The 12,065-nt window shown below is 39.5% G+C and overlaps 1 protein-coding gene across 1 annotated transcript in view; it reads right to left on the bottom strand.

Annotated features, from left to right (window-relative positions):
- DNAJC2 (DnaJ heat shock protein family (Hsp40) member C2) overlaps nt 1-12,065 on the bottom strand; it is a 35,044-nt gene that overhangs the window by 374 nt on the left and 22,605 nt on the right. The window contains exons 6-16 of the mRNA XM_028118257.2: nt 11,236-11,316; nt 10,070-10,135; nt 9,506-9,597; nt 9,309-9,430; nt 8,615-8,764; nt 5,315-5,403; nt 5,172-5,241; nt 3,500-3,684; nt 2,473-2,573; nt 2,256-2,363; nt 202-356 (exon numbers count right to left, since the gene is read on the bottom strand). Coding sequence (XP_027974058.1) covers nt 202-356; nt 2,256-2,363; nt 2,473-2,573; nt 3,500-3,684; nt 5,172-5,241; nt 5,315-5,403; nt 8,615-8,764; nt 9,309-9,430; nt 9,506-9,597; nt 10,070-10,135; nt 11,236-11,316 — 1,219 coding nt within the window. The remainder of the gene's footprint in view (nt 1-201; nt 357-2,255; nt 2,364-2,472; nt 2,574-3,499; nt 3,685-5,171; nt 5,242-5,314; nt 5,404-8,614; nt 8,765-9,308; nt 9,431-9,505; nt 9,598-10,069; nt 10,136-11,235; nt 11,317-12,065) is intronic.

Raw genomic sequence — 12,065 nt, 5'->3', positions numbered from 1 at the left:
GGTTAGTGAAGACGTTGTTGGAACTGGCATACTTTCCTAGTACCGACTGGCTTTGGTACACGTGGGGAAATCGGTAATGAAGACACCACTGACAAGGCTGAGTTGTACTAACTGCCAGAGCTAGAAAGCTGCTAAGATTTGCCATTTCTTTGTAATATAGTCGAAATGGTAATGGAGTCTAAGTTTTAGAACATCGATCACCTTGTATCGCTTCATGCAGTCCTTCTTTGTGCGGCCAGGCACTGCTTCGGCTATTTTTTCCCATCTTTCAGGTGTATTTACTGGGTACGTTTTTAAAGCTTGTTCCAAAAGCTTCTGTTCTTCTGTTGTCCAAGGGGTGAAATCTGTGCATGGACCTATTTAAGAAAAATTATTTGAAAAATCTTACCCTGATAGAAAATTCTGTTGCAGGACCCTCCCAGATGAGTCTTGGCGCACAGGTATCTTGGTAAGTGGCCATTCAAATCTGTGGTAATTCTGAACAAACTTATAGAGATGAAACACATGAAAACCTCTAAACTACTAAATGAGAGAAGAAACTTTTAAAATCGTTCACTCCCCCTAAAATATCTCAGGGTTGTTTTTTTTTTTAAATATCCGCCTTATATTGCTGGTGTCTTACAACCTACAACTTACTCACCAGACTGTTGAAAAACACAATCACAAGTCACAAGACAGCTACCTCAAACTTATAGGTGGATGAGACCCTGAAAAGCATTCTCTTTTTACCCTGGAGGAAAGAGCCTAGCAAAATTAAGCCAAGTGCTCTAGGGGCATTAGATTCTGTGTTCCAGTGTGGCATTTTCACCACATCCATCCACTAAATTCTTGCAGTGCTAATGCTAATAAGAACCTCTCTTAAACTAATCGCTTTGTGCTTGACAAGATCTCTCTCTCACACACGCTACCAGAAACAAATGTAGGTCTTCTAAGGATGTAAATGTTATACATCACACTTCCGTAGGAAAACGAAAATGTCAAATAGTTGAAAAGCTGAAGTCAGCTTTTAAATTCCAGGAAGCTCTTAAGTGATTCCTTTCATTGGTCTCAGGCCCACATTTAACACCACAGACTGAATTCATTTCCTCTCTTGGAAAAAAGATGGAGGACATACGGGATTAGGAAAATAAACCCCTTCAGAAACGCCCTCCAAGTGTCCTGGAACTTCCCTTTGTCGCTTACCTCAAGAGTCTAAATAATGCCCAGCCTTGGCCAGACAAAACAAAAACAAAAAACACCCCCAAAAAACAAAAAACCCCATCCCCCAATTTTTGAAACCACAGTTAAATGATTTTTTGTTCTTTGTAAAGCATAAGCCTCTTTAATATTTTCATACTGAAATTTTGGGATAATAAACCAAATTAAGAATACAAGAAAAGTGGGACTTGGAGGACGCGTTAGGTTATCAGTTAGTTAATCCCAAAACCTGTATTTGGAAGGCAGATCCGAAGATTAGGGGAGAACAGATTGGCGGCTCACAAGGGCATCGAGTGAAATAGAACTTTTCCCACCTTTTTTGTCAGCCACTCACAGAAAAAAAGTTCACATCCCAAATGCACATGTATACATGGACAAAAGTGTGACAGATGATACCCACTTATGTAAGAGGTAAAACGCTGGTATTTTTCTATTCGTGACGCGCCTATGGGTCACAATTTGCAGTTTGAAACACACTGGTCCAGGGAAGAACGCCCAAGACAACGTCGGCACCCCAACAGGTTTTAACTAAGTCTTATTTTGAAATGAAGACTCCTGTATGTGCTCCCCAGATAGCCCAAATCTGAACATTTTTACCATGCTTGCTTTTTTCTCTATATAATTAGACATAATTTATTCTGAATCACGTAAGTTGTAGACATGATGCCCTTTACTCAACTTCATTTTTCCTTAAAAACAAGGACATAATTATAGTGTACTTTTCAAAATCAGGAAATCAACCTTGATAAAATACTATTATCTAGTCTGTAGACCTCATTCAAATTTCAAATGACCAAATAGCCTTTAATACTGATTTGTAAAATCTGGTCAACAAAACGAACCCAGCCCCTCCCGTAATGCATCTGAAATGGAAGAACTGCAGTTCTCAGTGGTGGCAGGTGAGGTCAATCTGTGACTGTCCTAGAAATGCTTCCTTTCCATCTTCTAATCGGCGAAACGCTTTATTTTCCATTTATTCTGAACATACACCCTAGGTCTGGTCTATCACAGTGTGAGTACATGGCTAGCATTTTCTAAAGAAAAACGATTATAATTACCTTCAAATCGTTCTGAAGGTGTTGCATTGTCTGCTTGAGGCACGACTCCATGTTCTTTTTTAAATTTATCAAAAGCTTTTTTGTTTATATCATCTTTTTGATGAGGGTCTGAGGAAAAAAAATGTATTACAGATCATCTCATTTAGTCTTTCATTAAATTGCACAAATTATTTTAAAAAATATGTATTCAAGGTAGCAAAGAAATTGATTTGCTCACCAAGTTTTTGAAGACTCTTTGCTTTGCCAATAACATCTTTGGCAGTTCTCTTGACTCCAGAAGAAGAGTGTATGTTCATGTAATTAGCGATAACTTCCCATCTAGAGACAGGGATAGGATAAGAGGGTAAAATACCCAAATAAAAGCTGGAATGACCCTTCCATTTGTAATGCACAGGGGTTAGCTGTAACACCTACAGAACTAGCTCTAAATTGGTGTGGTCTCATTACTATTACCTGGACTATAGCTTTTGCTTTTCATATGTTTAAACCAATTGCACATAGTCTTGGTTTCAAGTCTATAAAACCCTTACCGACTTCTGTGTACAAACCAAGAGTAATAAGACCACACATAAAGAGAAATTCTGCAAAGAGCCTTAGTTTCCTCATCTATAGAAAGAGGCTGGATCTTGAAAGCTTCTTCTGAGTTCTAAACTTAAACTTTGCAGTAAGTTCTGGTTTGAGGTGGGAAGCAGGAAAGGAGGATTAAGACTGAGAGAAACTTTGGAACCCGACCCAGTCCCCAGGACAAGCCATGATGGAGTAAGCCAGCGTGAGAGTCAAGATTTATGTGTCATAATCTTTAATTTTCCTGAGAAATTAGTGAAGCATCCTCCTGTATATGTGTTGGTGTAAACTGCAAAATCCTGCAGGTTCCAAATGCACTCTTATTTTTCACACTTTCTACTGTGGCACCGAATTCAGTGGAAGGAGTCTGTCTAGACTCAGGCATAACTCTGGAAGTTTCTACTGTAACCAATGCTATTTGGGTGTTGTCTGCATTTTCCCTAGGCTCTAATATGTGCTCAAGAGAAGTTTCATTAGGGGCGCCTGGGTGGCTCAGTTGGTTAAGCGTCTGCCTTCGGCTCAGGTCATGGTCCCAGGCTCCTGGGATCGAGCCCCAGGTCCGTCGGGCTCCCCACTGAGCAGGGAGCCTGCTTCTCCCTTTCCCTCTGCCCCTCCCTCTGCTTGTGCTCTCATGAATAAATAAAACCTTAAAAAAAAAAAAGTTTCATTAAAACCAGTACCTTGAATTTGTTCCAGCAGGGAAGAGGTTCACAGCTTTAATTAGCAATTGCAGATCATCTTCTGACCAGTTTTTACTGCCATTTCCACTTCCACCAGTTGATTTCTCTGCATTCTTGGACGCTTGGCGCATTCGAGCCTCAGCTTCCTCTTTCTCTTTTCTAATTTGCTCATTTATTTCTTCTATCTACACAAATATCACGGGTAAGTCAGGGACTTAAAACATCTTGCTACACTCCCCCTTTCCAGCTGGGCTCTGTGGTTCGCATCTCTCAGTATTCTCCCCACAATGCCCTACACGCCTCCCACGCCAACGCTGAAACCGGCCATCAGGTTTTCACTCCGGCTTTGCCTCACTCGGCCTCCAGGCTGCAGAGCTCTGCTTGAGGCACCGAGAACCACTCTCAGCCTGACCTGCCTTGTACTCATGTCCTGTGACTTCTATTCACCTTGGACAGGACTTGTCAAGTCTACACTGGGTTATTCACCCATAAGGGCCATTTCAAACCTCTCTTTAAGCTCATATCCACTCTTTCAGAAGATAACCTCATTTATTCTCTACCAAAAGGTAAAGGCACCGAAAGTGGCCAGTGTTTTATCTTGAAGTTCCACCCTTCACATTGTTACTTCCAGTCTACCTTCAAACATGCACGAGTAAAAAGGAAGAAAACCTTTATTTGGCCTTGTTGCTTCTGTCAACAGCTCTTTAGGGGTCATCTGTGACTCATCCCCCCCCCCCCGCCATCCCTCATAACCAGTCACCCAGAGCCTGCGATTCCAGTGACTCCCATCATCCCTCACAGCACAAGTCCTTCCAGTCAGAGTCTTAGAACTGGTCACACTTAAATGGCGCATCCTGCCAGCAAAGGCCAGACTGAAAGTACATTAACCCTTTGCTACTCAAACATCTGCAGTAATGGAAAACAGTCGTCATGGTATTAAAAACCTGCTTAATTTCGCTCTACTTTTCCTCACCATCTTCCTCTCCCACTTCTCCCCCTTGCTGCTCCTACCTCTATGTTACGGTTCATGCTTTCCTCTGACCTTTATTTTGGCACTGTCCATCCTCCAAGGCCGGCTCACACCCTTCCCTGAGCCTTCCCTGACCACTCTGCCCTGTACTGGCCACCTCCAGACCTTCCATCTTCTGGTCCTCAGGCCTTTCCTCTTCAGCGTAACTGTTCCTGAGCTCCTTTGGGGCAGCAATAGCATGAGGCATGTCTCCAAACTACCTAGACATAGTGCTATATATGGTAGGTACTAATACTTATTACACTGAACTGAATTGCTGGGCCTGTTTCCTCATCTGTAAAATAAAAGGTGTACACTAGACAGAACAAAGATTTCTTTTGGTTGTAAATGTTAGTATCCTACAAAGATGCTCAAGGAATAGTCAAAACAATTATTTTTTTCTAACTGATTTTGAAAAAACTACAATGAATGTGCTATAATACCACAAACAGTATACATGGTAACAACTTTACAGACTAAATCCAATTTAAAGTAACAATAGCACTTACTAGAAGCAAAACATACTGGGGGACACAGAAAGAAATGAGATTCTTTGCCCTTATTCGTAACTTACATGTTGGGTATGTATACAAATACTGAGGTGAAAGCAACACTATAAGCAGAATTAAATGCTAAATAAAGGTAGAAGGGAAGTGGTGTTACCTGTTTTTCCAGAGCAGCCTTTCCTACTTCTTTTGTAGACGATGTGAGTGTTTCATTCAAGCACTGTAAGCTAAAGGAGAAAAGGGGATGAAACTTCATCCTAAGCCCAAGACAAGACTTCAACAGCCCTCCTAGAGTTATACCTTGCAAGTTCAAGCCGATCACAAAGTTTTTCCACTTCTTCCATCATTTTAACCCGCTCTGCCTCATTGTCAGAGAAGTGATTCCAGGTCTAGAAGCACAAGCACAAACATTTTCATCTCTTACCTACTGACATGGAGGAGTATGTCCATAAACACAAGTGCAAAACATTTAAGTTCTCAAGAGACTCCTCAGGTCAATGTATGGCCTTCTGACCATTAACAACCATACTCCCAAGGCTCTCCCTGACCCACTAGCAAGAAAAAGCCATTACCAAGAGGATGGAGGAGTAAAACAGAAAAAAGGTGATGATGTGGAAGATCTCTGGATGTTATAAAAGTCAGAATGATTCCTCGGAGAACCACTTAAGAATCAAGAAATTCTGTATGATGACTCAAAATTCTCTTTGTTGGGCTGTCTATTCTTTCTTTGTTCTTTGTGCTGAACTGTAAAATTTGCTAGAAATTTTAAATGTCAAAGTAAGGAACAGGAGGTATTAGAAAAATTATGATTAAAGATGGTACTCAATGTCTCCCATTCCTTAATTGTCCTTAATGCTTCCTTACTCCACGCAGTCTGGCTCTCACTAAGGTCCCAGTGCTGCTTTTACTGTCCAAAAGCACTACTGCTTTTCTTCCTGCCTGTCTGGGTCACTCCTTCCCAGGCTCCTCTTCCTCTATCAGTACCTTAACGAGGGTGTATGCATCCTCCACCCTCCTCCCTCTTAACCCTCCTCTCTCTGGGTGGTCTACTCACTCGGTTCCTAGTGGCACTGAGATAGAGAAGACTTTAGCGATCCCACTCTTGAACCCCAGACTTGTACAGCCAACCACTCACTCAGAATTTCCAGCTGAGCATCTCAATGTGCTCAACAAGCCCTAAACTGCAGTCAACTGGAGCAGGTGGAAATGGTAGTAAACTGAGCTGAGCATTTCCTTTCAGCTTTTTCCTCCTTTGTTTTCTATTTCATTGAATTATACACATCATCCACGCACTGCTCCATGCAGGAAACCAGACATATGTAAATCCTCCTTTACTAACCACCTGCAGCATACAATCAGTGCCACACAGGCAGCAGCCTATCCTACCTCCTAAATACTGGTTCATTTCCTCCACCTTTTCTATTCCCACCCTCTCTCGGTTAAAGGCACAATACTCTCTCTCACCTGGATTATGGCAAAAGACTCCCAACTGTCTCTGCCTCTGGACTTCTCTCAGCATCCTGACTGAAACCAACCAACTCAGTAGCAGATATGAGCTAGCAAGATATATGACGCCCTTCAAGACCCGGCTCCTTACATCTTCAGCTGCCTCTGGTTTGTTAAACCACGCTTCCTGGATCTCGGCCTTCTTTCCGTGCCCCCGACCTCTCTCATCTCTGATCTCATGCATACACTGCTTTCACTGGTTAAATCCTACCAAATCCAGAAAGCCTTCCTTGACTACCTTTCTGGTATTTTCTCTTCTTAGTACTCATCTTAAAGTGTTTACTTTTAATTCTCCACCATTAACCAGATTTCTGGAAGGCAAGGACCATATCATCATTATATCTACATCAATTATAACTGCTTGGCACATAGTAAGTGCTCACTAGATATCTGATAAATGAACTCACCCTGGAAAGGAGCAATAAAACAGTTACCTAATGCCAGAACGTTTACCCTCATTTATGTCTCATCTCTTAAGAACTATTCAAGCTTTCTATTTTCTAATTAGCCTTTTTAAGTTTTTGCGGATTTCTCATTACATGCCAAATGTGCTAAGTACTGCATGTGAATGATCTCATTTAAACTTCATAATTCTACTAATAGGTACTATTTCAGCTACTGTGTAGGTGAGGAAACTGGGGCACAAAGAGGTTGAAGTAACCTCCTCAGGGCCCATAGACAGTAAGTGTCTAATGGAGAATGACTTCAAACCCAGGCAGCTTGCTCTCAGCCCGAACTCTTCACCACTATGATACAATGCATCCTTCTCAAAACAATTTTTGGGTGAAATCTGAGGAAAATACTTCATTTTTTCCTATTTTATTGCCTCTCACTGACCAAAAGCCTGAAGTGACTACCTGTGCTTATATTCTGGTTAAACCTCTTTCAAAGCCTGATGAGGGAGCAAGGTATTTTCAATTATATTACAGTAACTGAAGATTCAGGATGGCATATGTTAAAATAAATATCCAATACCCAGGGCCTAAGGACAGTGACATGGAAGAGAATGTTTCTGCACACAGAAAGCATTTACATACTTGCTGGATTTAACTCAATGGTATAGTACACAATACCGTATAGCAATCTCTCCCTATAGCTTGGCAGTTCATTAATTTATTCATTCAGTGCTATCCGATGAGGAGCAATACTGGTCCCTGACTCTACCAGCTTCAAACGTTAAGAACAGCTCTTGGACAAAACTACATTTGAATACTTCTGGGATTTTTTGGTCAATCTTTTTCGGTGAAAACTATCTGAATGCAAACTACCAGTACTCCCCCAAATGATATCCATTTCGATAAAAATGAAACCTTTCAGATCTTTAAAAAGAACCCAAGTTTAACTTCTAAAAGAACTTCTTCTAAGATAAATACTGATTTTACACCATTAAGGAACCAAACTATAGGACATTATCAGAACAAATGATTTTTTTTTTTAAAGATTTTTATTTATTTATTTGACACAGAGAGACACAGCGAGAGAGGGAACACAAGCAGGGGGAGTGGGAGAGGGAGAAGCAGGCTTCCCGTGGAGCAGGGAGCCCGATGTGGGGCTCCATCCCAGGAGCCCGGGATCATGACCTGAGCTGAAGGCAGACGCTTAACGACTGAGCCACCCAGGCGCCCCACAAATGATCTGGTTTTTGCAACAAATGAATGGCAATTAGAGAAGGGGAAGAGATGGTGATGGTGGGGGGACCTGTTACAGACACAAGTGGGAGACACACAACTGAAGCCTTTGGAATAATCCTATTTGGATCCTAATTTGAATAAACCAATCATACAAAGACATTGTGGGGATAATCAATGAGATAAATATGGACTATCAGAATACTGAGCAACATCTTTTTTTTTAGGTTTGAAAATTACATGATGTTTATGTAAAAAAAACCAATTACTACAGTTGCATACTGAAATACGCACATGTGAAATTTTTAAAAAGTGAATTTAAAAGCATTTAAGATGTTTAAATGAGATAAAATGTATGTAACAGTTTAATTATATTTGCATAGCGTAAGAAAGGAAATATTCTGAAGTTTAAATCAGCAATTGGATTTGTTACCCAGCGTTGGTTCAATCGCACAGTCTGACGTACCTTGCATGAGTTTCGAAGTTTTTGCCTTTCCTTCTTGATGGCTTTTTTCTGGATATCTTTTTCCTTCTTTGCCAATAATGCTTGTTGTCGAACTTCCTCCTCTTCTTTCTCTTTAGCTAACCGAGCAGCTTCTAATTCAGCCTGTCTTTGCTTTAATAATGGAAAATAAAATCATTTTAATAAGAAAACTAGGATTTCTAAATGTCTATAATCTTATTCAAAAAACTCAACCTTTAAATAAATTAGGACAAAAGGTGACATGTCAACTTATTGAAGACTGAAGGTTGAACTGAGAAAAACAGCTGGCAGTTCTACGTTTATTAGAAATGTAAAATAGGCACATTAGAAATAAGTATAGTATTAAAGGAATATATATGACATGCTTTTACTTAATAAAAATTTCCTTCAGGGAATATGCCTGTAATTATCAATGGTATACCAAATTAATCAAGATTTATTCATGTAGCACCTAATTCTCTACTTCAAGATTTACAGTTGTTTTGTTTTGTTTTTATAAAGTAGGCTCCATGCCCGGTGTAGAGTCCAACACAAGGCTTGAACTCATGACCCTGAGATCAAGATTGGGATGTTTAACCGACTGAGCCACCAGATGGCCCCCAAAATTATAGCTTTCTAAATATATCTGAGGATTAAAGATTTTACGAACACTTCAAGTCGAGCTTCATCATCTTACTTTTTCTTTAGCTTCTTGCTCCTTCCGTTTTGCTTCTGCTTTTGCTTTCTTTTCTGCTTCTTTCTTGGCTTTTTCTTCTTCCTTAAATTTTTTTATTCTTGGATCACAGCTATATGCATTGTCTATACCAGAAAAAAAAGTTAACTTTTTCAACTTCCAATATTTAAAGAACCTTTTAAAAAAAATATAAGGCTTACCAACTAATGTTCTTATTCTGTTCATTTCTTCTTTTTTTCTTTGTGCCCTTGTTGCTCTGTTCTGCTTTTCAATCCATCTCCTCTCATCACGACTATAAAATAGAAAATATTGCAAACTATTGATTATAAATGGTATCACTGGAAAATGTAATATAAGTTTATATATAAATAACGTCTGAGAAGGTTAAAATGCCATGTCACTATTAACATTAGTTAAAGCGTGATTCTACTTAATTTTGGTTGATTTTTTGGGGAATATTCATGTCAAAAGTTATTTCCCAACAAACGGGGAAAACTAAAACCAGTTAAGCAAACAGAAGAAATATAATTTGCTGAATTGAGCTTTTGTGACAGTTATATTTCTTGGCAGTTTCTTAAGCATACCATAACTATTGATTTGGCCTCATCTAGTTTAACTTGTGAGATGGGATCTCAAACTACTACTAAAAACACTCAAAAAAGGATACACAAAACTATTTGAGAAAATATATGCAGTACATTTATACAACATCACAACAAGGAACCAAATAACTATCTTCCTTTATTAGTGACTTACATACATACCATTCTGCTTTTTCTTTTTCTTCTTCATCTAAATAAGAAAATTCTCTCCAAGAATCAAAATTATACCTAACATAGATAAAAACAAAGTTAAGCCAAAACAAATGAAAAAATCTTCCTTTTAAAATTAAGTTAGATGAACGTAATTCTAAGAAACATTAATGGCAAGAGGATGAGTTTGTCTTAGTAGACCCCCACCCCCCACTGGTGGGACTAACACTATGCTCAAGCCATCTTCTTCTTTTTTAAATGACCCTGTATTTGGTATGAAAACCTAAAAGTTCATCCATCACCCCTAAATTAAAATCACACCTCCCTGCCATCTCCACTGGCTTTTTCTCTTGCCTGGGACTTGTTAAAGCTCTCCCTACCTTTACCTGTCCTAGTCTGTCAAGTCTTAAGGTATCCCACAAAGTGGTTACTGCATCTCTGATTTGTACCGTCTGAAGGGAAAAGGCAACTACAACTGATAGAGCTAAATTTGGTCATTTTTGTTTCACATTAATCTTAGGTTTCATTTACCAGATACTTAATGAGAAAATATAGCACATGGAATTACGAATTGGCCAGGAATATTGTGTTTGTTAAACATTAGTGAATTAGTTACACAAAAAAGCACTGCCTTCCTCATGTATTCAAGTATTTTTATTAGCAAGACAAATGAAAATGTATTTATTTTTACTGAAATCAAATGGCTCCTTAATTTTCATTTTTTACCACTATAGCATGCTTGACATCTCAAGATCTGATTAGAAAACAGATTAAAAAATCATGAAAGCCTAAACATCACATAGATAATACAGCACTATGTGAAAACCTTTATGATTATTTCTGAATAGAGTGCTTTTGTTCAGGAAAGGTTCTGGCATTCTCCTATCCTTCAATTAATTTATGAACGAGTAACTTATGAACAAGTATTTATTGAATAATTATCTTTTTTTTTAAAAGATTTTATTTATTTGACAGAGACAGAGGTAGCGAGAGAGGGAACACAAGCAGGGGGAGTGGGAGAGGGAGAAGCAGGCTCCCCGCCGAGCAGGGAGCCCGTGATGTGGGACTCGAACCCAGGACTCTGAGCCGAAGGCAGATGCTTAATGACGAGCCACACAGGCGCCCAATAATATCCTTTTAAAAAATGACAGCATCATAGAAACAGTGTAGTCACTTACCAGAAAGAATAAAATGCATCTACATCTTCAAATGATGAATTCATATCACCAAGTTTAGGCACATTTTTTTTATTTGACCATCTGAAATATTAAAAGAAAAAGTCAATTCAAAATTTTGTATAAAGATCAACAGACAAGCTAATTTATTAAAAAAACAATTTTTACTAATCCCCTATAATCTCCCTTCCCTATGACTAAGAGATGGAGCTGGAAGATCAGCAGTGGGGTACTGAACAATGCAGGTGCCATGAGAGAGGACAAGGGTAGACAGGGTTGGGGAGGAAACAATCAAACAGTGTTCTCATCATCAGGTTGTCTTCAGCTCCATAAATGAGGAGCTGCCACACTGGCTAGGAAGAACAGATGCTAGCCCCCTCTCCCAGGCACACTTCCTCCTCCCTCTAAACAGGCAGTACAGAAGCAACCTGCAGGCCCAGATTTTTTTAAAATGTTAATACAGAGAGATGATTCCCACCCCCTCAGCACCATGACCATCCCCCAAAGAGTAAGACTTCTCAGTTCAGCACCTCACCCATCATCTCTGCAAGGATCCTGAGCTTGTTACTGACCCATGTTTTCTACTCTATGAAACTGTTTCACAACAAAAGATACTACACTATTTAGTTTTTACCACCTTCAACACTGTTACAAAACAAAACTGAGAAGAGTGGGCGGAGAAAATATTATAAGCCGCACTAAACCAAAAAAGTGGGTCTCAAACCCGACTGCACATTAAGAATCACCTGGGAGTATTCAAATGCCCGACAGACATTCCGAACACATTAAATCGAAATCACAGTTAAATCACAGTCTCTCCAGGTGGAACACAG

Source organism: Eumetopias jubatus, unplaced genomic scaffold (assembly GCF_037043125.1).
Source record: "Eumetopias jubatus isolate StellerSeaLion01/CBP00866 unplaced genomic scaffold, mEumJub1_p1.0 scaffold_14, whole genome shotgun sequence".
Classification (NCBI taxonomy): Eukaryota; Metazoa; Chordata; class Mammalia; order Carnivora; family Otariidae; genus Eumetopias; species Eumetopias jubatus.
Note: the sequence above shows the minus strand (reverse complement) of the source record. Positions and strands in the feature narration are given on the sequence as shown.